Consider the following 25,184-nt stretch of genomic DNA (forward strand, 5'->3'; position numbering starts at 1 on the left):
GATGTGGGTAGGTATGGTGAAGGAAGCAAGCTGCAGAGCCCCGTGCCTTACCTTCTGTCCTCCCCCAGAGCCCAGGCTCTTGCAGCAGCACACCAGCCTGCCCAGCTGGTCTCAGGGCCGCCTGCTTCACCCCAGAGCAGTCTGCATGGAACGGGTGCCCTGAAGGTAGTCAGACTGCTGGGTCAGAGCCAGGGCTCAAGTGTGCTCATGGCCCCTGGACTAGAAGTAGAGGTCCAGCCTTAGAGGCCATGTAGTGCAGCTCTCAGATTGCCCTTGCACTGCCACAGCAGCCTGCCCCAGTAGGCTCAGAGGTGGGCACTTCTTGTGAGGTGATGGGGCTCTGCGTGGGTTTTATCACAAAGAGAGGGTGTTGGCAGCAGCCTGTCCTGGCTCAGGGCTGGCTCGTACCTGGCACAAGAGGGCATGCATAGCTGCTTTGTCAGCTTTGGCCCAGAGCTTTCCATGTCATCTCTTGGGAAATAAAGGTATGGGACTATCACTTGGGGCTGCCATTTAAAGAAATTATTTTCCTGTACCCTTCTATGTTTAATAAACTTTGAGTCGTGGCTGTCGGAAGCTGGGATCTGTAGCTGTTATGTTTGCATAAAGAAAGTAGAAGACTTCCTGAAGCACGGTGGGTTGCTGTTGAGCTGCATCCCAAGAAAGTAGTCCAGTATCCAGCTGCACTGGAGGACAGAGCACTGATGTTTCTGACTGCAGACTGTATTGTTCACATAGCAGATCCTGCATGGAAATGTGCATTCAGGTATGAGGAAAATGCATGAGTGGGAGGAGGCAGTGTGAGCAGAGCAGGATGCAGTGCCTGTGCAGTCTCTGCTCCATTGGGACATCAGTTGACTTTTAGGGCTGGCTTCGTGCCCTGATGGGACAGCTGAGGCTGCCTGGGTGGCAGCTGCCACCAGGTGTGTGCATGGGATTCAGGTGGGCGTGGGAAACTGAAGAAGAGGTTTCCAGCTTTCCTGGTGGGTGTGCTTCTGTGGAGGTGGTGATAGGGTTGGTGGAGTGGGTGCTGCAACCCTTTCTTAGCAAACTTGAGTCACCTTGCATGTGGGAAAGTATATCCTGTGAGCTGACTTCTTTCCCTCAGAGAATATTTGCTAGACTTCACTAAATACAGAGGCTTTGTATATTGCATTGTCTGTTTTGAGTATAGTCGGTACTTGTAAAAAACCAGGAATGAGTAGCTTAGTGTGCAGAAATAATTTAATATTCTTCTGTTGACTCTTTGAACTGACAGCAAAACATGGTGCTCTGATGGCCATCAAAATGGAAAAGTCATTCTCCTAAGAAAGCAGAGCTATATTATTTCTACATCACAGCAGGTGCATTGCGTAGGGCTGGAACATACCATGACCTGTTGAAATGAATGACTGAAAGCAGGAAGTCATTCTGCTTGTTTTCATGCATGTGAAGTGAGGGGATGGAAGCAAAGAAAGAGCACTGTATCCTCTCAATATTCTTGTTGCATTGTATTAGATGAGGTATCTTTCTGCTTTTTCAGTAGATCCAAATCTTTTTTAACTTCTGGACCTAAGGCAACAAATTAATTGAAATATGGCTATAATAGTCTCAGTTTTGGTGTTATATATGTGTGTGCTGTTCTAATTATATATAGTTATAATTATTTGTATAATTGTAAAGGCTTTCCTTCTGTAGGGCCTTTGGTGTCTCCTACAACATCATTTGTCAGTAAATTGGAGATAGGGGTTTGATGAATGGACTGTTAAATAAATGAGGAATTGCCTAGGCAACTGCATCTGAAGATTTGCAGTCAAGTGCTCAATGTCCAAATGGAGATCAGAAATAAGTGCTGTCCGTCAGGGTTCCATAATGTAATCTGAAGAGTTCAATATCACCAATGATGTGCAGTAGGTTTGAGTATGCCCTCGCAGGTTTGCAGATGACACCACACTGAGCAAGTGCAGTTGATTTGCAAGTGGGAATGGAGGTCACCCAGAAAGACTTGAGCCTAGAGAAGTGAATCTTGTGAAGTTTGGCAAGGCCAGGTGCGTGGTCCTGGCCTTCACCTGCATCATGGCCCTCCCCAGTATCTGTACAGACTGGGAGATTAATACATTAGGAGCAACCCTGTGGAGAAGGACTTGGTGGATGAAAAACTGGACGTGAGAAAGCAATATGTGCTAAGTGATTCTCCCCCTCTGCTCTGGAGAGGCCCACACTTCAATGAATAAGAAGTTTGTGGTTGTTTTTTTTGGTGTGTTTTTTTTTTTCTTTTTTTTTTTTTTTTTTTGTGGTTTAATTTTTTTAGTTTTTTGCTTTTACTGTGAGTGTTTGACTGTTACTGCATCCAGAGACAACTGCTGCTGTATCCAGAGACCTCTGTTAGCTCCTGCTGCTTGCTTTTCAGGTCATATGAACAATTTATTTGTGCCCTTAGCAACCTATTTTTGCTGTCTTCAGTATGGTGATCCAAACCAAATGTAAACTAAATTTTACTGGCATCTGGGGTTGATTGCTCTGTGACTGATCTCCTCCTGTATTACACCATAAACTGTAGAAGAGGCTTCTCTGCATCTCCATTTCTGTGATCCTGTTCTCTGGCTCATAAAATCACAGAATGGTTAAGGTTGGAAGGGACCACTAGAGATCATCTAGTCTGGCCTCCCTGCTCAGGCAGGGAGCCCTGGAGTGTGTTAATCAGGATTGCATCCAGATGTTTTTTTGAATATCTCCAGTGGGAGAAATTCCACAACCTTTCTGGTTAATCTGTTCTGTTGTGCAGTCACCTGCACAAGGAAGGTATTCCTTATGTTCAGGTGAAACTTCTGTCAGTTTCTGCCTGTTGCCTCTTGTCCTGTTGCTCCACTGAGAAGAGCTTGGCTCCATCCTCTTGGGACATTCCCTTCAGGTACCTACAGACACTGATCATATCTCAGTTGCCTCTTTTGGAGGCTGAACAGGCCCAGCTCCCTAAGACTTTCTGTGTAAGAGGTGCTCCAGCCTCTTTCAACTTTGTTGCCCTTCGCTGGAGCTACTCCAGGAGCTCCACATCTCTCTGGTATTGAGGAGCCAAGAACTGGACACAGCACTTGTAAGTCTCACACATGCTTAGTGAGATGTGGCCTCATTAGAGACTAGTAGAGAGACAGGATCACCTCCCTTGACCTCCTGGCAGTGTTCTTCCCAATGTCCGCAGGATACCATTGGCCTCCTTAGCAACGTGGGCACACTACTGGCTCATGGACGTCTTGTTGTCCACCAGGACTCCCAGGTCCTTCTCCACAGAGCTGCATCCCAGCAGATCAGCCCAAGCCTGTACCAGTTCATGAGATTATTCCTCCCTAGGTTCAGGACCCCACATTTGCCATTGTTGAATTTCACACAGCTCCCCTCTGCTCATCTCTCCAGCCTGTCGAGGTCCCTCTGAGTGGCTGCATGGCTCTCTCGGGTATTGGCTACTCCTCCCAGCTTTGTGTCATCTATGAACTTGCTGAGGAGGCATCTGTCCCTCCATCCAAGTCATTGATGAAGAAGTTAAACAATACTGGACCCGCTATTGAACCTTTGGGGACATCACTAGTGACAGGCCTCCAATTAGACCCTGTGCCAATTATAGTGACCTTCTGGGAGTTGCCATTCAGCTGGTTCTCAATCCACCTCACCTTTCACTTGTCCAGTTCACACACCTGAGATTGCCTGTGTGGGATATGATGGGAGACAGTATCAATAGATTTGTTGAAGTCCAGATAGACAACAGCCATTGGTCTCTCCTCGTCTCTCCAGCCAGTTGTCCTGTGGTAGGCTCCAGCATGCTTTAAAAGTTTGGTTAAGTTGCTATGCAGCTGTGAAGCATTTGAATCATCTGTGAAAAGTATGTGCTCTGAGAGAAAGGTCATACTTAATGTTTAGCTGGTTGAAATTGTTATGTTTAGTTACGTTTTTGTAAAGGAAACGAAATATTTCTTTGTGGCTGTTCAACTCTGACCTTTTTTTTTTGTGTTGGTAGTTTTTGTAGTATCAAATCTAACTAAATGGGGCGCCTAAAAACCTATATAAATTTTGGGGAAAACCAGACACTTGCCAAAAAACAGGGTTCATTGAGCTGTTCAGTTCTCTTTTTCTCATTTGTTAGCCAGTATTTGGCAATTACCAGCAACTGTAGAGCAGGAGGAGATAAGTGAAGACAGGAGAGATATATGCCAGCTAATTTATGTCATGTAAGGTGGGTCTTTGATGGCCTTCTTTCTGAAGAGCAATGTTAAAATGTCAAAGTGACAGGAAAAGGCAGTATTGGAGCTTTTTGTGGTACTTAGAAAATATTTTTCTTCTCCTCAAATTGGCACTTGAAAGGGACACTGAAAGCAGTATTTTAATTGATTTCTTGGCAGCCAGCAAGTGAATATTACGAGGCAAATGCACTTAGTTGCTGGCTGGCTGTGTCTTCTCCCCCTGCCCTGTAGAACTTTCCCACAGTAACTTTGTTATGGTCCAAGAAGAAATAAGATAAAGAGGAAGCATGGAAAAGGTTAACATGATTCCACTCTCATCTGCCACAATTTTTGTACTGAGTCCCTTCACTCCCAAAGAAAGCAAAAATTAGAAATTTATGATTTAGAGTAGCTCTGGGTTTCACATTATGCTTTTCCATGGTAGAGAAAGTGATTAATTTGTTTCAATAAATGTTATACCTTTTGATCTACTGGTCTTTGTAGAACAGTGGCATCTTCTTACACAGAGTTCAATTCCAAGTAATTTTTTGTCCTATTTTTTTTTTTTAAATCTGAGAGAACTTGTCCCAATAGCTTTCTGAAAAGCCTCAGTTTCTTCTTCCTTTAGATGCAGCCAAACCAAAGCATTCCTTCTCAAATGACTCCTCAAGCTTGCCAAGTTTTCTTTCTTTGCCATCTTTGCATGTTCATGCATCCACCCTAATCTGAGCCAGGATGCACTGATTTGGTTCCTTAGTACAAGGCTGCTGATGCACAGAACCACAGTGGTAGGGAGGAAGGAAAATAACACTTAATAAGGGAAGGGTTCCTTCTTGATTGCTGTAGCAGTCCCCTAGCTTTCATTTACTACTTTTAGTGCCAGTTAAGAATTAATTGAAAGATACAAAGGAAAAAGTATCTATTTTCAGGGAAGTTCTGCTAAAACATTGTTTTTATTGTACCTCTTTTCTTCTGCAGAGTGGAAAGGCCCCAGTGAAAGACATGTTCACAGATCTTAAAGATGGAAGGAAGCTTTTGGACCTTTTGGAGGGTCTGACGGGGAAACCTCTGGTAAGAGAAACATCTGAGTCATATTTCCATGTATTAAAAAAACTCAACCCAATGAATAAACAAAACACAAACTGAAGCATGAGATTAAAAAAAATTAATTTATTTAAAACCTTAATTTGGTTGTAATGTGTACTTGTTCTCTACAGTTGCAGTGAAATTCCCATGAACTCCACTCATGAGATACAGGGTCAGGCTGAAGCTTAACTGTGTAACCCTCTCTTGAGGGTTTACATACTGTCTAGCAGAGCATGTAAAATCAGTGGTGTTGTTCACATAGTGTATGTGAACAACATGTTTTTAGTAGAAATCTTTTAAAGGTCTGTTTCTGGATGATGAGGTATACCTGTGTTCAGCTGGATCCCTGTGGGCTTGTAGTAAGCTTGTGAAAGATCCCTTAAAGAACAAAAAGAAAGTTAAAAAGGCAACAGCTAGTAGGTAAAAATGTGCAGCTCCATGGAAAAATTTTGTCATCTACAGACAGGAAAAGGCTGAAAACTGCTCAAAATGTGTATGGTAAAGTGCACGTGGCTGAAAACTCTTCCCCTGCTAACATTATTGACTCTTCAGAAAGAAGCACAAAATATGGTGAAACTTGTGCAATTACTCAGGATTAAATTGTTGATTTCACTATTTATACTGAGTCTTAAATTTGTTTATGGACCTTACGGAACCTTCAGTCATACAAAATTTCACATTGTAAGTTTACTTTTCTTTTAAGCAGATGTGTTTTACTACTACTTCAAATAATTTGTGGTGTGAAGTATGATGGAAACAACACAAGTTTTTTTGTTTCTAATTTGATTACTATGTTCCAAGTTCAACTGAACAGCAGTATGATCACTTTCTGCCACAGGAATTAAATTATAGTGATTAAAAGCAAATGGAGTGGCAGGTATTGTCAAGAGTTGAAGGTTTGGGTTTTTTTGGGTTTTTTTTTGGTTTTTCCTGGTTGTGGAGCTTTTTTTTTAATTCCCCCTGATATTAAAAGGAAGGGAAAGCCAGGAAGCATAACTTCTTCCCAGTATGCAAAGGTTTAGCAGGCTTTTGGTGCCAGAAAAACAAATTGCTTCTTGTTCTCTCTTGGGAGCCAGAAAATTTCAAGTACTCTGGCAAATGTTCAAAAGCCTCAGATTTTCCCCAGGAACTCTTCCTTTACTTTTGCATTGCAGGTTTATAATTCTGTAGATGCTGGGAATAAAAATTTTGCACTTAATAATGATGAGCTGAAATACATTTTGAATCCAAGGCCTGTCCTGTGCCTTGAATTGGGGAATATTGTTCTGACCAGTTTTCATTTTGAAATTGCTATGGATGATCTTGTTTGGTTTTTCTTACTATTACTAAAAGAAAAGTTAAAATCTGGAGATTTCTTCTCCAATTTTGTTTGGTATGTCCATTAATTCTGATGTTGAACAGATTGTAACTTTTTATTTTCAGCCTAAAGAACGAGGTTCCACACGAGTACATGCCTTAAATAACGTCAACCGAGTACTGCAAGTCTTGCATCAGAACAATGTGAGCATGTTTTTCCACAGCTTTTTGGGAGATTCCTTAGTTTGTTGTTGTATGTAAATGAGTTCAGAATGCAGAGAGTAAAGAGTTTTTGTATCTAAAATGAGACCTCATGGAGATGGATAAACTGTTCATAGTTTCTTATATAATGTAGAATTTCAGTGTCCTGCAATTTTGTGAGATCTTAAAATGCAAACTTAATAATGGTATTAAACGAGTAATCACAAAACTGTGGTTTGTTGAGATGTATGCAGCTCCCAAGAAAAAGGTACCTTGAAGCTTTGCTGTTGCATAGCTGATGAACACAGCAGGACAAAAAAATAATTTCAAATAATGCTGTATAACTTGTGCAGGTATCTGTAAGGGAATGTCAGGTTTTGTGGCTCTATCCTGCTCTCCATTCCCAGGAGGGTCTTTTGATTGATTTCTGTCGTCTCTGTGCCAAACATATAGTGTTTCTAATTTGCTGCATGACTGGTTAGAAGAATAAACAAGCAAACAAAATCAAATCCTCCTTTAAGAAAAATAAAAATAATAATTATTTGGCTTAATATTTGTTTTTAATGCCTGGAGGACTGTAGTGCTATATTAAAGTGGTTTTAGGTTTTTTTCCTTTTTTGACGAACAATTCTGGGTAAGCGTGCTGTCTATACTTAGAATTTCTATTTGTGAATGTCAGGCCACTGAAATAACATAATAAGAACATTTTGGCAATAAAAGACGTAAAATACAAGAAAGCATGGGCATATTTGTATAAACTGATGATTGAAGAGTGATACAACATGCTGTATTATACTGCAATTTCCCCTCTGTGTTGGTGGACTAGTGTCATATTTCTTGGAAGCAGACAAAGCTGGCAGTGGGTTCTTTTTGTTCTTTGAGGTACTGTAAATATTGATTAACTTTTTAAAGGCTAAATAATGAGTTTTTCAGCTTGAAATTGATTTATTTTATTATGACAATAAATGAAACAATACTGAATTGCAATAATTAATTATTTCTTCCTGAAGCTGGCAGCATCTGGGTTTCTGGAAGTAAACAGATGGTCTTAGTTAGCTGAAGGTTGTTAGGGTCATGTAGTTGATTTATGCCTACTGCTTAGCTTCATTAAAAAGTGTGTTGTGTGTTACGATGGAGGGAAAAGGCATCCACTAAGAAGCAGTTGCACTCTGTTGTTTGAGAGTTTGTGGGCTATGCAATATTCATAACTTGTGAAATAATTTATAAAAGTGTTTAAATATATATTGCAAGGATCAGACAAACCTCAGGTGTAGGTGATCAAGTAATCCTGTGAACTTCATCCTTTAAGCAGAATGGTTCCAAGTAAGGAAAGTCAACTTTTTTGATTTGCAAATCAAATTAAAATATAAAAATAACTGAAGACCAAACTTGCTTAACTTTTATTTTCCTATCAGGTCCCTTATGCTTGAATTTGTTTTTCAGTTTTGGCTGCTAGTATGCACCTGTATATTTAGAGGAGAGAATAAAACTCTTCCTGTGGAAAATCTTCTTTGGTGCCATCTTTTGTCATGCAGTTTAAGCAGTTAATGTTAAGTTTGTTTAAGCAGTTGTCATGATAGATTCAGATGAACAATTTTCTGTCAACTCTGCTTTTCTCTTCAACTACTTTTTATTTCAGAGCACTTGGTAATACTTGGCTGGACAGCCAGGGATGTGGGGTGGGGTTGTTACTTGGAGCTGTGATAACAGTGTTTAATAGAGAGTTGATTCAACCTCTCCAGGTGGAGTTGGTGAATATTGGAGGAACTGACATCGTTGATGGAAATCACAAGCTGACGCTGGGGCTGCTGTGGAGCATTATCTTGCACTGGCAGGTGAGAGGCTACTGTGAGATCTCTTCCTTTCCAGGAATCATGTACATTGTTCTGTTATGAGTTTCTCAACCTTCCCAGGCTTTTGGTGGCAGAAAATACTGCTTCTATTTTGGGCTGATAAATAAAGTCAGGCCAGTATTTGGTTTCTGCTTGAAGTCTATTGGCTGCCTCCCATGATCCGTATTCTCGTATGTGCCCAGTTGTGCTCAGCCGCTCAGTTTAGTTCCTGCCGGTGTGAATTGCAGAGAAGCTTTTCAGGCTGAAGCATTGTATTTCTATTCCTTCCTCAAGGGCTTGAGGCAGGTAGTGTTTTACTGTTTAGGTAGCTGTGTTTGTCCTGCATCTTACAGCTGCTTTGTAGGTTTGTTAGTCTCATTGGTTGAATTGCTCCTGGTTTATTAAGTATCTGGGAAGATCATTGAATTAAGTTGGAGGGACTTTGGTAGATGTGTATAACTAGCATCCAAAAAACAAACTACTTTTGTAGGATAAGCAGATATCCTCTTCTTGCAGAAAACCTATACAAGCTGTATTTTTGGAGTTTGTCTACTGGTGGAACCACAGCACAAGGCAGTGAGGAGTATTATTCCCTATGCTTAGAACAGGCAGCAACAAGTAGAGTGAGAGGATCATAATGTAAGAGTAATGTGTCATTACATGAAGCATCACTGGCTTTTGTAAGTAGTAGAGGGCAAAGATGGTCTGAAGGGTGCTATTCCCAAATTTCATGTGAGGAATTGGAATTTGATTCATAGCTTTTCATGGGGAAGCCCCTTCCATGATTTGTGAAGTAGTTTGATTTTGTAAGGAGAAAAAGTGGGACATGTGTTTGTAAGGTGTAGTTATTGCTGTCTTGCAGGTGAAGGATGTCATGAAGAACATCATGTCAGATTTGCAGCAGACCAATAGTGAGAAGATACTGCTGAGCTGGGTTCGCCAGTCCACCAGACCTTACAGTCAGGTCAATGTTTTGAACTTCACGACGAGCTGGGCTGATGGACTCGCCTTTAATGCTGTGATTCACAGACATAAGTAAGTGGCAAACAGCTTGTCTTTGACCTAGTGAAGTAAACAGCTTTTTTTCTGTGTCTTCGTGCTTGAAAATTTGACAGCTTCTGGCCTATTTCAGTGATTCATTTTCCAGGATTGTTTGTTTGTCTTTTTTTGTAACAATAGCAGTGGTGGGACATTGCCAGCACATTGCAAAGGCTGTAGCCCAGGCAGGAGTGTAACACTGAGTTCCTGCACATGCACAAACATTTGCTAGTTGGAGTGGGTTTACATCCCACTTGGTATACATTTTACAGTGAATATATTGAAAGGGTCTCTGTGGGGGAAGGAGGAGTTTGCCATCACCTTCACCTGAATTTCTCTCCTACCTGCCCTCCTTTGCAAAAAGAAACATTTCTTCCATTGGAGATTGCCATATAATTTCAATAAGAAGATACAGAAGCTTCAGAATGAAGAAATGAGAGGCTCTGTAGCTTTTCTGGTATTTTTTACTATATTGTGCTTGAAAGACAATGTATGCAGTTCTTTCAGAAGAACTGTGGGGCAGAATATCAAACACTTTTGGTATCTTTAGAATATCCTTTAGTTTGTTCATTATACTTTATAAGGAATAAAGTTTCTTTGCACAGATCTTTTGTGTTCTTTCTGATTTTTGCAAGACTCTTCAGAAGTTTAAATAAATCATCATTACAGGTTTTATTAAAGTTGCATACTTTTTTTTTTACTTCCTTTTTAAAAATCATTGAGATCTGCTGGGCAATCAATTCTAATCCTGTGTCTCTTAAATGAAGTCAGCTCATTGCTTTGCAAGGTCTGACTGTTCTTACTCATAAATAACCATTTTAATGTGGAAATGATGTAATAATTTCTAGAATTTAACCAAACCTCCTGGTCACCAGGTATTTGACACAGCAAATGCTTTACAAACACCCAGCAGATGCGAAGTGTTTGCAGAACATACATCCACTTTGAGCCTGCTTTGAAGTGCCCATTTGGCCTGTGGTAACTGCAGCGGGCTCTGTCCCAGGCTCGCTGGCTTCAGGACAGGTCTGCCCTGACATAGCTCTGTGTCTTGTGGACCAGAGCTGGCTTGTGTTCAGCCTGCAAGGCTGTGTAAGGAGGGCCAGTACCATGCTGAGGGCTTCTGCAAGTTTGGAAGGACTGCAACGCAAGGACAGAGAAATACTGCCAAACCTCTCGCTGGAATTTATCACAAGTATTACGAAGTCCCTCCCCTGGATGAATTTGAGCAGTTGTGGTGATTTTCCTACCAGCAAAACTGCCTGTAGTGGCCTTGCTCTGCTGCTGAATGTGTGAGGCTTTGTGATGGAGAGTGTGCCAGCTTTAGACACAAATGAAACCTAGGTGACCTGCGAGAAGCAGAAGAATTAGTTTTAGGCTGTTTGCTGTCCTTTTGTTTTTACTATGTGCTTAGGCTTTGCAAGATCTGAAGTCTCTGCTCTTTTCAGAGCACTTGTTAAGCACCAAAAGCCTCAGCTGAAAGCTTTTGACTCAGTAACTGTGCTTTCCTGTGACTTCCTAAAATCTAGGTCTGAGCCTTTTATTCCATATTCCTTGGAGCCTGACAGCTGCTGGCATGTCAGAATTCAGCTTTGTTGTCCCTGAGCACAAGTCCTTTAGTCAGAGAAGCACCATTTTCCCCATACTTTTAAGAAATCTTGAGCTGGGTTTCTCTTTTCAGCTTTGAAGGAGAGACTTTAAAAGCACTTGCAAGGAACAAGGAGATTGGGGCAGGTTGCAGAAGCGATAGGACAGCAAGGCTATTTCACTTACCCAGACAGTAGTGCTTCCCTGCCTAAGGGACATTTTTCAATACTGCTTTTATATTTTAGTTTAATATGACACTTAAAAGAGGAGAATCTAAATGGATTTCATTAAGAGATTTAATATCTTTCTTTTCTCATTATGTATCTATCAACAATTATAAGTTGTACTACCTCTTGGCTAAAATATCTAATAACTTTGTAACACTTGCAGCATGTAAATAACCTATTACCTCATATAATTTCATTGGCGTTTTACTGTACTGGTCTCTTTTTTTTACTAATATTAGCTTAGCTCCTCTTTGAATTGAATTCTGCTTTTTGGTTCGCTTTTCTCACTCTTAGATAAGTACCTAGTTGTGATTTATTAAAACCTTTGTTTTCAAAGTCAGTATCTACTAAAGATTTACATGAATCTGTGGTTCTCCTTGCTACTTTTGCATACTGTACATACTCCTTGCTTTTTTTGCATGCTGTACATGCATGGATGTACAGTATTCCATGAGCTATGTGCATCTTTGTTCCTGCTCACCCTGCTTTCTTCTGGCTTTTTGCTTTTTAGACTGTGTTGGCTTAGGGACTTCCTGTTTCACAAACTTAATGACTTAACAGATGATAAAGGGTACTCTTAAGTCAATTTACAACCAAATGAAATATTAAAAGAATTAAAGGCAAACCCATCTCTTCCTCCCCAAGTTCTATAAAGTACAGAATCAATAGCAGTGTTTTGATGAGAAGCCACTGTTGCAGGAGAAATGGACGGTGCTTTAATGGCTCTGCAGCTATGCTGCTGCAGCACTTGGCTGATCATGCCCCACAGGTGTAGATACTGCTGGGAATGGGCCCTGTTTGCTCCCTCTGCTTCCTGTTGTGTGCTCTGCTCTTTCCCCTTGAGACCCGCCAGCGTGTTTTGGGTGCACAGCTGGACTGGAGATGCCCTTGGGTTAACACTGATCTTAGATGAAGGCTGCTGACAGTGCCAATTGATCAGCTTCTTGGCCTGATTTGCACTGGGCCTCTTGAGCACTTGTGATGGGATGTTTTCTTGTAGGCTGTTTTTTGTTATTGGGGCAAAAAGACTACGGAGAAGAGTGAGTGAGTGGGGTGGAGACTGATATTTCTTCTGGCTGTTATGGCCTGGAATGGTCACTGAGCCACATCACAAGTTTGGAATGAGGTTTCCCAGGAACAGTGACTCTTTATTACCCAGCAGTGCCTGATGCAGAAAATGTGTAGTAATAGCAATGCCGTAAAAGAAACAATTGAGGAAAACTGATTCTGGGATAAATTTTAAACAGAGGTTGTGTTCTTGCTAGTGGTATTTGATCTCCTCTTCCAGTCCATGACTTTGTTTGGGACATGGAATGGAAAGTGGATGTTGTTGTGGGCATGCAGTCAGTTAATTTGTGATTGTCAGATTGTCACTTATAAGTGAGGATCATGCTTTTTGTTTTGTGTTTGCGTATATACGCTTATGTTGGTATTTGGTACATACGTGTATGAATATATTATTTGGGTAGCTACTATCATATGCCTAACTTGATATTCTGCATGGTATGGAATTTTCTTATGGATAAATTTGCTTTCATCCTTGTTTTTCTTTCACTTCTAGACCTGAACTGTTCAGCTGGGACAAAGTGACAAAGATGTCCCCAGTTGAGAGACTGGAAAATGCTTTCAACATAGCCAAGAACCATTTAGGAATAGAGAAACTATTGGATCCTGAAGGTGGGATACAGTTTTTACTCAACAAGAAGCTTTTTTTGAGCTCTCTTAAAAGAAATTTCTTCTATTGATACTAAGTATGAATAACGATTCTATCAGCTTTGTGCAGTGTTATTTAATTGCAAGCCTTTAAATTTTGGATTTAAGCAAACGCCATTTGTTAGGGCAAGGGTGTGGATGTACATGTGTAGGCTTTAGTGTTTTGAATATTGAAGTTTGGGTTGACTTTCCATCCAGGGACTTTGCAAGGAAGGTGAAGTTGGTACACTGACTTTGTTTCCTTTTAGGCAGGAGCTGTGCTGCAAGGGTGTGTGCTTTTCAGGTGCAGTAGTGCATTCTGTAGAATGGGTTGGTTTAAGAGCTCAGAACTTGTTCTTTACACACACACTGAGTAGCAGTAGCTGCCTAGGAATGCTTATCAGGAAACCTTTATGGCTCCTTTTTAATTTACTGACCTGTTCGTCTGCTTTGAAGTGAGCTTCTGAAGATTCATTCTGAAAGACAAGCACCCCCTCCTTATTGAAAAGAAAAAGTATTAACTGAATAGGTACCATTACCCAAGAGAAGTGGACCTGGCTCAGTGAAACTCTTTCCAGTGTGGAAAATGAGAAAATTACCTGACTGGCAATGGGAAGGGGGATAGAGCCTAAGTGGAAATGTTTATTTATGTAGGATACTGTTCTTGAGCTACATTTCTGCTCGGAAGATGCTTCAGAACAATTTTCCCCAAGCAGATTTTATTCCTCAGCAACTTCATATCTGAGTTCTTACTACAAAAAGATCAAGACTTTTACTGTGAATTCACTTCCAAATATAGAAAATCTATTTTTTCTTTTTTTTTTTTTTAGCTCCTTCATGCTATTTTTAATGTGTGTCCAGCCTGGTCTCTAAGTTAGAACTTTATGAAAGGCTGTTGAACAGGACAATATGTGAACCTGTGTTCTATGTAATGATTTAAAAAATTGTCTTCATTTATTTTTCCCCATGTTTTATCTTTTTGATGCAGATGTTGCTGTACAGCTTCCAGACAAAAAGTCCATTATTATGTATTTAACTTCTTTGTTTGAGGTCCTTCCTAAGCAAGTTACAATGGAAGACATTCGGGAGGTGGAAACCCTTCCAAGGAGATACAAGCAAGAATGTGAGGATGGAGAATTCAGTGTGCAGCAGGTGTGTTTGTTATCAAAGCTGGCCTTTCTTTTCTGCAGTTGTAATTTTAGGTGGTCTTCATGTTTGTCAGTTATCTCTGGAACATGCCTTCTGTCTTGGGCAACACAACTGGGAAAATACGAAAAACTTCTTTGTCATTAACTTCAGTCTTTCTGCCTTCCTTTTTCATCTTGTGTATTGAGATATAAAGTTCCATTTGTGTTATGCTGCTTTTTTGTTTTTTTTTTTTTTTTTTTTTTTTTTTTTTTTTTTTTTTTTTGCCTCTCTGTTTCATACATCTTGATCAGCTGAAGAGGGTGGTCCAGGATCTTTAACTGAATTTTCCATGGAACTTGTGGTGGTTAGTGATAGTGATGAGGATTTGGTTGGTTTTGAGATTCACTTTTGAGAGAGCAAGATTGAAGTTGTATTTTCCATTCAGGTTCTGTACTAATGAACTTTTATTTTAATATAGTGACTTTGGCCTTTCTTATTAAAGTGTATCCAACAATTTTTTTTAACATCTTATGAAAGCTTGAAAGAGTTCTTAGTTGTTCTGTTTTTAATACCATTGGGGACGGCATCTTCTGTGCATTCTAAGACATCTCTTTCCTCTTGGCTGCCTAGACTGTGTCACTTGAAGAAAACCAGGACAGTTCTAGAGCAGAGACTCCCAGCACAGTGACAGAGGTGGATATGGACTTGGATAGCTACCAAGTTGCTCTGGAAGAAGTCCTTACATGGTTGCTGTCAGCTGAGGATGCATTTCGGGAACAGGAGGAAATATCTGGTGATGTTGAGGAAGTCAAAGAACAATTTTCCACCCATGAAGTAAGCTTCTCTTATCAATTCTTTTGGTGTGGTTTAGATTCCTTTCTTTTTTTTTTTTTTTTTTTTTTTTTTTTTTTTTTTTTTTGTGTAAATAAGCTGCAGAACTTCCATTTCCTAGCCTTTATTCAAGGCAAAACTCTTCTTTTTAGAAGAACCTACAGTGAAGCATCTTTGAAATCTTAATGTCTTTTTTTTAAAAGAGCCTTTGGTGACTGGTTTACAGGTGTGCATAATACAAAGGCAGTCTGATCTCAGACTGAGTTGTCAATTACTAAAATTGACAATTACTAAAAAGCCTGGTCAGCCTTATGCCACTTGCTGTTAAATAAGGGTCATGCTGAAATTGACAATCATGTCAATTTATTCAGTGGTCCTCCTGTGATGATAGTTTGTTTCAGAAACATGTATGGATGCTTCCAAATTATTTTTTTTACAAATTTTGGGTTGACTTTGTTATAAATCTGAGCAAATGTCCTAATGTTGCTAGAAGTTTGTCATGTTAGATGATTTAGTTTTCTCCCAAGTCAGTTTACTGTATAAAACAGAATATATTTTTGTATACTGCGTTTGAATTCTGATCAATAGGAGGAATTTTTCCCTTGTGCTATAGTTTTAAAGCCATGAAGCAAAGGAAGAAGTGTTCTGGATTTACGGTAAATATATATTGCTAACTCATAGGGTTCTAATTGCTTTCCTAAAATACATTTCAGATGTTGTTTTATGTTCTGTTGGTAATAGGTAAATGCCTGTTTTATATTCTTGGTGTGTTTGTTTGAAGGCTCTCTTGACCCAAACAGGTCTTTCATTTAAGTGGTTGGATTTTTTTCTCTGTTTTACTGGATGCAGAATTTTTGTAGCACATGGAAAATCTTGTCTTATAAAAGGAACAGGTCTGCCATCCTCATGCATTTGATGGTGCCAGCTCCTTCTACACACTTTTTCAAACATTTTAAGTTTTTAGGATATTTACTAAGTCATAAACTCTGATAGGACCTCACAGTGACGTGTCTGCTTGTACCATTTCCAGGGTTTTATGATGGAACTGACTGCGCACCAGAGCAGTGTGGGCAATGTTCTGCAGGCTGGAAACCAACTGGTGGCCCAGGGAAATCTGTCACCAGAAGAAGAGTTTGAGATCCAGGAGCAAATGCTGCTGCTGAACTCCCGCTGGGAAGAACTCAGGGTGGAGAGCATGGACAGGCAGTCCCGGTGAGTTCATGGCACATAACTTCTAGAGCTTCAGGACTGACCTCTGGTGTTTGCTGTGTTTTGGAGAATTTGGTTTGCATCCCTTTGTAAGACATTTTTTTAGACTTAACATTTCAGTTTGTGACAAAAAATCCTCCTTCATACTTTCTAAGGTGAAACAAAAGGAATGAGTATAACTGATTGGGGTTTTTTTTTTGTCATTACATAAAGTATTTTGTGAATTGTTGTGTAGACGTGCCAGACTAAATATGTGGTATTTAAATGCAGTGGTTGCATAAAGTACTGAAACAATATTATAAACATTTAAGTTTCTCAATAAAGCGTGTAGTGGCTGTGGATATCTATGGGTATTTACATAATTAAAAAGCTTGTAGAATAATTTTTCCCTACATATGGGTTGCCAAGGTAAGAGCTGCACATCAGTGGAGAAACTGTGTTTTGTTGTGACTTTGAGCAGTGGCTTTATTAGCAGCAAACCCCCAGGGAAGAAACAATCCCTGATATAAATTGAATATAATTCATGAACAATTTTTGTTGAGAAAAAACCAAGAGTACTTATCTGTGTTCCTTAGCTAAACGGTGAACATTTTATGTGGTGATAGGTAACAGTTTTATGTATGGCCTTGCTTCTTTCCTGTATGAACTAGAATTTACTTCCTTTCTTCAGGAAAGCTGTTCCTGAAGTAACTCTGTGCTTCCCCCTGCAGCCTGCACGACATGCTGATGGAGCTCCAGAAGCAGCAGTTGCAGCAGCTGTCTGACTGGCTGACAGTCACAGAGGAGCGCATTCAGAAGATGGAATCTCAGCTCCTAGCAGAAGATTTGGAGTCACTTCAAAAACAGCTGGAAGAACATAAGGTAACCTTTTGCTGTTATGTAATATGTATAGGAGAAGTATTTGGAAGATGTGTATGTTGGTGGATTTCTTGACTGAGAAACTTGATTGTCAAGGGTCATATATGGCTGCATTTGGTGTTTGGGAAAGGATGATGATGGTGTAGAAAGGAATTAGAAGCTTTAACTTAACACTTGAGCACTGCTCACTGGCAGGAACTATTTGCTTCGTGCAGGAAATGAAACCTTTAGGGAAAATTGTTACCTTTACTTTGTGCAGAGAATAGAGCCTCTCCTGGTAAACTGTTGATGTGACAAAGAGTACGAAAGGTACTGTGGACAGACTTGCCTTTAATTACTGGCAGGCATTACTAAAACCTGCTTGAGACTTGCACATTAAAATAGTGTGAGTGTCAAAATCATCAGGGCCTTCCAAGTCACCAATTCCAGTCCCTGCTTTTACAGGGATCGCATCCTAAGGGAGTGCTTAGACACTGCTTTCTCATGTGTGCAATATTTTGGAAGTGTTTTTACTCTCAATTGAGTTTTTGGGTGCAAATCCAGCCTTCCTACCCTGCAATGTTTTTGTGAAAGAGAAAGATGTCCTTTTGATATTTGTTGCGGTGCAGCTTTAGTTTTCATGCTCAGTGCTGAGGTTTGACCTTCTCCCCAGCATGGGATGTACCTCACAGAACAAGAACACTGGAGTATTTTTAGTCTGTGTAGTTTCCTGTCCTTTGTTTTCAAAGTCTTGGGAGTTTGAGGCATGTGTTTCATAGAGTAGCTTAGTTATAAAAAGTGACATTTACAGTACTGTAAAGGTGTGTTGATCTTGCAGAGATATTTTGTAGTAGGCTTTAACCATTGAGTCTGTTCTTTTAGAAGTTGTATGAATATTTGAACATTACACATTTGAACATCTACACATTGCTTTAAACTAATCAGAGCTGCATGTTTTCTGCAGTTTTCAACTATTATCTTAGGAGCACCATGGTCAGTTATTGCACTGTTGATACTTTTGAAATTATATTGTCAGCTCTTGAAAAATTAGGGTTCTTAATGATTTCTGTTTGGCATGCCCTATGTTGCTTGCTTACTAACAATAGCAGCCCAGTGTAGAAACATTTAAGCTCTCCTAAGCAGGCATATGGAAGTCAGTGCAGTTGTCATGTGATTCTCCTAGTCAAGTATGGGGCATCCAACTTAAGGCACTCTGTCTTTTACAGCATTTTAACCCAGAATGGGTTTAGGTTCATTTCTGGCAGCCTTTTGCTTACAATTTTTAAACTGTACAGTGACTGCCAGTGGTAAAAGCTGTGCGTAGCTGTTGAAGCTGAAATGCTAAAGTTCTTTTGCCACAGAATCTGTAATAGTCACTGTGGCCAAAATAGCAGATTAGCAAATGCATTCCAAGTTGGTAACCTCTGATTTGTTCTTGTAGAGCCTGCAGAGTGACCTAGAGGCAGAACAGGTGAAGGTCAACTCCCTAACACACATGGTGGTCATTGTTGATGAGAGCAGTGGGGAAAGTGCAACAGCTATTCTGGCATACTAATTGCAGGTAAAATCTTAGAAATCTTAGAGCCCTCTTTTTTAAACTGTATTATTAGATACTTGAAAAATTTGCATGTAATTGTTAATCAACATTTTTGTGTTTAAAGACAATTTATCTTAGAAAGTAATTTAAAATAACATTTTCTTTAGGAACAATAATAACTTAAAAATTATTAAATCAGCTCAAGCTAAAACCTGCAAAAGTGCTTTGGTGACTTTCAAGGTCTATCCCTGATTAGTCAAGTAGTTTGCATTCCCAATGACCTAGATACTTTGGTAGCATATCCTTTAAGCAGTTTGATTAAATGGGAAGATTCCTAGTACAACTCTTATTTCATATAAGTTATTTTCCTACAAAAGTTAAAATCTGATAGGAGAAGTACTTGAAGGCATGAACACAATTTATCTAGGGAATATCATATGAAGTGTTTTCCTGTCACTTAGGACTGTAACCTGAAGTACAGTGAGTACATGATACAGAATTTTTTCAAACAGAAGTCATGCTACTTTGTTGATTCCTTTTTAAGTCAATTAAATCGCTCAAAGACTTGAGCAAAACCAGAGTTAAGGCCATATGGGAATGTTTTTGAAAGTGTTAGTCTCCAGCTCTGTGCAATACAGCAATATCAATAATGGAAAGGGAAGTAGATGTAATGTAGAAAGAAGTTAATGTGAAGTAGAAATCACACATTTGAATATCTGGTTTTGGAGTTTCTTTGTGAGGTTCATGATAATTTGAGTGTTTTGTGCTTTTGTAGAGGCTTGGTGAGCGCTGGACAGCAGTTTGTCGTTGGACTGAGGATCGGCGGGTCAAGCTGCAAGAAATTCAGCTTTTATGGCAGGAGCTGCTGGAAGAACAGGTGAGTAGCTGTTCAGTTTCTCAGAGTGACTGGTTGATTTGTGGAAGGGAAAAAAACAAACTGAAAAAGCACAAAGAATCAAATCTCTGACCAGGATAGATTTCTTTTCATGGAAAAGAAGCCTTGAAAGCCTAGAATTTGTTATTGTTTGGGTTCCCTGTGCTCTTTGAGGACAGGAGTATCTCTGAAGTGCAAGAGAATTATTTTTCCAAAGTTTAAGAATAGAAGTTTATAGCTCCTTGTAAAGTCATTTCCAAGGTATCTTGTAAAATGATCAAGAACTGGGAATATCAGTGATATTTAGAAAAGTCATTGTCATGTTCATATTGGGTACCTTTGTAATTACAGAAATCTTCCTAATTAATGTATATGTGCTTCCAGCATGAACACATATACACAATTGTGAAATACTAAAGTGTTTTCTTGCTTTGATATAATTTATTTTACATAAAAAATACTGCTCAAACACAAGTAACTGATGGCATAAAATATATGCTAACACAGCTACATGTGCTGTTTGTATGCCTAGAACTAGAGCTTGTTTCATTTCACAGCTGAAAGTATTTTATACTTTTTTTTCTTTGAAGGTTTTGCCGAAATTGTTTTTTTCTTAAACATATTTATCACTGTAAGCTATTGTTTAAACAAGGCAGTACTCAGAGATTTTTTAGATATTTGAAAGAAGTAGAACAGTGCTGGTATAGCTACTAGTATTAGCTGCAGCCTGGTTTCTTTGACAAGGATGTTATGTCTGCATTCTTTGGGGCTGTGTGTGTGTTTCTCCCTTACCTCTCCCATATCTGTTTGTAGTATATAGATACGCTGAATTTGCAGCTCATGCGACCTTGTTGTTAATACGGCCCCAAGGTTAAGATTCCGGTTTATCCCATGCCAAGTATTTGTTTGTATGTGTTTCTTTAAAATAACGCTTTGTCATCTGTGTATGTGTACCCAGAAAATTGTGTGCTAATGTTTTTCTGGCAACTCTTGGGCATGGTAATTCAGAATTGAGAAATAAGGATTCCCCCCCAAATCCTTGATGTACAGGTTTGAAGTATAGACTTCAAGTGCTCTTAGTTTTGATTACTCTCATGATGTCTACATCCTTTTCTACCCTTATATTTGTTTGGGGACCACTCTTTGACTATTACAAAACTGTTAGAAGTGCCATATTCTGTTGGAGTTGAACATTTGAACTCAGCTTCTTTTAATTTGTGTGTAGCTATGTTGCTCTGTACAAGCAAAGCAATCAGTGTACTTAATGTAGAATGTCAGATAGCAAATAAAGAGGAAATAGAAGTTTGTTTTAGCTGGTTTAGATGAGTCTTTTTGTACTCATTGTTCACCTGAACAATTCATTTATTACTAGCGGGTTTGAATTACAAATCTGCAATAATGATCAAGTGACTTATGAAAATTACAGTCTGAAACTACTTTAAAATTGAATACAAACACTTTCATAACACAAAAGTAACTAAAACACTTTGTTACAAGCATTTTCTGTTTTGTCCAACCACATGGAGAGATGAGCAACAGTGATGCATCAGCCTTTTTGTGGCTGCCTAGAAAGCTCTTGTACACCACATTCTCAAGTCAACACAATCCTTACCACTCAGGAAACAAATTCCTCAATCAGTGCCAGAGACTTCTTAGCACTGTGGTAATTATGTTTCAGTTTTCTAGGGAGAGTTATCTTTGACTGCTGATTTAGCAGAAATTAGCTGAACGCATGAAGGGTTTTTGAGCTCCTCTTGTGCATAAAATATGTTGGCTGGGATGCCAGCATGATTTTTCCAGAGAGTGTGTGGTGTTATAATTTTTTTTCTCACAGCCTTATGGCATTTCAAGCACCATCATATTTTCTGTCTGTACATTTTGCATATTGGTTTACGTTGAAAATGTAAACTGCCTTAGCCCTGTGGCCCAAAGTCACTATAGTAAATTCTGGGACAATGCCAAAAATATACAGCTAGGATGGGGAACCTGGTGGCTGTTGTAAAATGTGCTGTTCAAAGAACAAAAAGGTCTGTCGTGCTTTGTGATTTATTTTTAAACACAGAGGAACAGCAGTGCACCAATGGCTGGGAAACTGAGGTTGATAGAGATGGGCATTCCAGTCCATGGAGATTGCTGTCCAGCAGCAGCAGCATTATGTGGGAGCATGATATAGAATACATCAAATCCTTCCTGGTACTTGATGCCAGTTATTGCTGGTGTTCTGGAGGAGTGCTGTGTGACTGAAGAGAAGTGAGACCCAGGACAGATTTTGTAGGAAAAAAAAAAGGGAAAAACTAAAGGTCCCTGAGTAAGAACTATTCAGGGCAGACCACTCCAGCTTCAAGTAGTTAATGAAATAGGATTTGCTGAAGTTGTTTTGCAATTGAAAGTAGACACCATAAACAGGGAGGTGACTAACTAGTATCTCAGTTTTTGATCAACTGCCTGGACTAAAAGAAATGTGAATTACCAGTGGTATCACTTTTGTAACAAAATATTTGTAACAGCTGTGTTTGAGTCACAGAGGAAGGGTGGAAAACAAAAACTCATGCATGCCATTTTGATATATTCTAATATGATTTCTAAATCCTATGTTAACTTTATGGTGATGCATGCCATTTTGATATATTCTAATATGATTTCTAAATCCTATGTTAACTGTTATATCCTATGTTAACTATGATATCTGTTTGCTATAACTTGGGGGGAGGTGTGCTCTGATATATTGAGAAATGGTTTTGTTGAAATTGTTTCACTGGAAGTATTACTTGCTTCCATAATCTGATATTTTTGTCCACTTTTTGTGTACTATTTTTGTTAAAGCCAACTGAAATTCCTGCATATAAAGGCTGCAGAACTGTGCTCTGAATGCAAAGATTTTAAAGATGCAATTGTCAATAGCTGTTTGACAATCTTAGTATTTTCTTGTGCTATTTTTCTTATGATCTGCAGTGCTTATTGAAAGCTTGGTTGACTGAGAAAGAAGAGGCTTTGAGTAAGGTCCAGACGAGCAACTTTAAAGATCAAACAGACCTGAGTGTGAATGTTCGAAAACTAGCAGTGAGTATTAGTATCCTGCTCTATCCCATCAAATCTCATAGACTAGATGAGTGGCAAATTACTAGTTTGACCCTAGTAGGAGCTGTGAATGCATGATACAGAAGCCAGGGCAATCCTTGCCAGATTCTTGCACTTGAATTGAAAACATATGTACTATTTACTCCATGGCAATTCTGTGTTGATGTGCCAAACTCTGAAACAGCTATCCCAGATTTTTGAGAGGGTTTGGATGTTATTGCAGACCACCAGTCAGCTGTGCTTTCCAAGGTACAGGTTTGTGGTGTGGGTTTTTCTTTATTTCATTGGAGCAGCTTGTACCTGAACTAATCATTTGTAACTGTTACTGAAGAGATACTGCTGGTTCCTCTAGGAGGTGTTTCAAGGATGTTCTCTTTAAAAATAGTGTCTGTTAGTGCTTTTTTTACACAAAAGAAGTGTTCATCTGGCTCAGGTAGTACATCTTCCACCCTGTCACCACCCTTTCAAACCCCTTTGCATTTTAGCCATGGAACTAAAGCTTAGGGGAAGTAGAATACTCAATGTTATATTTTAATATTTTCTTTTAACTACAGATTTTAAAAGAGGACATGGGTATGAAACGACAAACACTAGACCAGCTGAATGAACTAGGTCAGGATGTGGCCCAAATCCTTGGGAATGGCAAAGCATCCGGTAAAATTGATCAGGATCAAGAAGAGCTAACTCAGAGGTGGGACAGTTTGGTTCAGAAGCTAGAGGATTACTCTAACCAGGTATTTACAAGGCTTTATTACTTTTTAGCTTTTTGTATGACTGAATGTATGCAAACTTCACTGTGTTAGCAAAATTGTCCAGGCGTCAGGCTAGAGAGGTAGGTGAGTGCTTTTTCACATGGGGCTGACAAAGCTGCCTGCGTTTTTGGTCTCAAAAGCCCAAGTTGTTAACCTGACCAGTACTATTACTCCTTTCTCACACAGATTAAGCTTCATTTTTCTGATGAGTAAAGCAGGCTTGCCATGTACTATCAGTCAATGCAAATGCCTTTAAACATTGTAAGAGTGCTGGGACTGGATTTAAATCTGATACTAAAAGAAAACAAAGGCAGAACCCAAACCCCAGAATAGATAAATAAATGGGAGTCATAAAAGTATTTATGTTCTGTGAGTATGATTTCTCGTCTGTTGAAAATAGAGTAGTTGTTTGTTTGACATGTAATGATGATAGCCAAGCTGGATTGTTCAATGTTTATTTTAGTGTTTTGAGTGCTTGGTAATGTTTTTATTTAGACAGAACTCCTACTGGATTCTGTGAGAGTTTTATTTGACAGCTTTATAACTCATATGTGCTTTTTCTGGTGATAGTAATATGTTGTTATTGTGAAAACCATGGTACTAATTCTTCATCCATTTAATGTATAGTGAATTAGTTGTGCAGTCTGGGTAGGGGCTCATTTCAGCCATGTGGCTTTAATTTGTTCTTGTGTTTGAGTCAAAGCACTAGAGAATGCCAATTCCTGTCTCTATCCTTTCATTCCCCTTAAATATCAAGCACATACTTGGAACTTACAGGTTGAGTCTCCAGAGATTTACCTCATAACCTGATAAAGAGCATGGGAAGGTTCTATTGACTCGAGTGAGCTTTTTGGTCAAATTCACTGTGTATCAGCTCTTCATTAGATCTAGGCTTTGTTTTATAGAGTAAGAGTAGAGTAGTAGTAATATGTAGAATTGCTAATAATAAACTCCAAGTACCTTAGTTCTTTTTGTGAAGAAATTATGAAAGAAAATACATATAATGCTCCTTTTGTTAATTTTAGTTCACTTGGACTGGCATGATTCTAGTTGAACTGAGAATTTTGATGCTTGGTTCCCATCTGTAAAGTGAGAATAATGATCTTTTTCTCTGGAGTGTATCTATGATAAAGGTGCTTCATGACAGCTCCATGTGGTCATTTGTGGGAGTGAATGAACAGGCTTTTATGTCTGAATAAAAGAAAATAAGAAAAAGCAACTCAGCTTGTGTAAAAATGGCACATAATCCTTACCCTAAATTATTTTGTATAGGTAACTCAAGCTGTAGGAAGCATAGGAATGTCACAGGTTTCACAGAAGACTGCTGCAGAAACACCATTGAAGGAACAGGTAGTGGTTAAACAGTCCAGACAAGAATTACCCCCACCACCACTCCCAAAGAAAAGGCAAATTCCAGGGGACAGTGAAGCAAAGAAAAAGTAAGTACATGTCACTGCAGTTTTCCCTTGCTCATTGGATACTACAGAGACTGTCTTGACTTTTGATCTTTCTTTTATGCAAGTGAGCAATGCTTAAGTTGCTGCTGTGAGGTTGGTTTGGGGGCTTGTCTAGATTATCTGCAGTCATCCCTTCCAACCCTAACAGTTCTGTGATTCTTTGAATGGGAATGGAATGTTATATGCAGCCTTGTTTTCAGAGCAGGAGAAAACCTGTAGCTTCCATTAATTTCAAAGGAAAACAGGGATGTTTTGTTTCTCATAGAAGCAGGTCTTCAGTCCTTTGTACTTCAGTTCCTTTGCTGAAAAGACAGATTTCTATTTACTTCCTTTAA

The 25,184-nt window shown here is 39.3% G+C and overlaps 2 protein-coding genes across 4 annotated transcripts in view; both read left to right on the forward strand.

The window, feature by feature from the left end:
- Window positions 1–18,712, forward strand: part of LOC121354809 (utrophin-like) — an 86,168-nt gene extending 67,456 nt beyond the window's left edge. For both annotated transcript variants that reach the window (XM_041469725.1, XM_041469724.1), the window contains 10 exons: window positions 5,169–5,261; window positions 6,699–6,776; window positions 8,516–8,608; window positions 9,468–9,640; window positions 13,016–13,131; window positions 14,135–14,298; window positions 14,905–15,108; window positions 16,136–16,317; window positions 17,025–17,175; window positions 18,593–18,712. In XM_041469725.1, coding sequence (XP_041325659.1) covers window positions 5,169–5,261; window positions 6,699–6,776; window positions 8,516–8,608; window positions 9,468–9,640; window positions 13,016–13,131; window positions 14,135–14,298; window positions 14,905–15,108; window positions 16,136–16,317; window positions 17,025–17,175; window positions 18,593–18,706 — 1,368 coding nt within the window. In that variant the 3' untranslated portion in view covers window positions 18,707–18,712. The remainder of the gene's footprint in view (window positions 1–5,168; window positions 5,262–6,698; window positions 6,777–8,515; window positions 8,609–9,467; window positions 9,641–13,015; window positions 13,132–14,134; window positions 14,299–14,904; window positions 15,109–16,135; window positions 16,318–17,024; window positions 17,176–18,592) is intronic.
- Window positions 18,713–19,541: 829 nt separating this feature from the next.
- LOC121354808 (utrophin-like) overlaps window positions 19,542–25,184 on the forward strand; it is a 256,297-nt gene continuing 250,654 nt past the window's right edge. For both annotated transcript variants that reach the window (XM_041469722.1, XM_041469723.1), the window contains exons 1-4: window positions 19,542–19,565; window positions 22,515–22,622; window positions 23,195–23,374; window positions 24,665–24,831. In XM_041469722.1, the coding sequence (XP_041325656.1) occupies window positions 23,210–23,374; window positions 24,665–24,831 (332 nt within the window). In that variant the 5' untranslated portion in view covers window positions 19,542–19,565; window positions 22,515–22,622; window positions 23,195–23,209. The remainder of the gene's footprint in view (window positions 19,566–22,514; window positions 22,623–23,194; window positions 23,375–24,664; window positions 24,832–25,184) is intronic.

This window comes from Pyrgilauda ruficollis, unplaced genomic scaffold, assembly GCF_017590135.1.
Source record: "Pyrgilauda ruficollis isolate IOZ18807 unplaced genomic scaffold, ASM1759013v1 scaffold24, whole genome shotgun sequence".
Classification (NCBI taxonomy): Eukaryota; Metazoa; Chordata; class Aves; order Passeriformes; family Passeridae; genus Pyrgilauda; species Pyrgilauda ruficollis.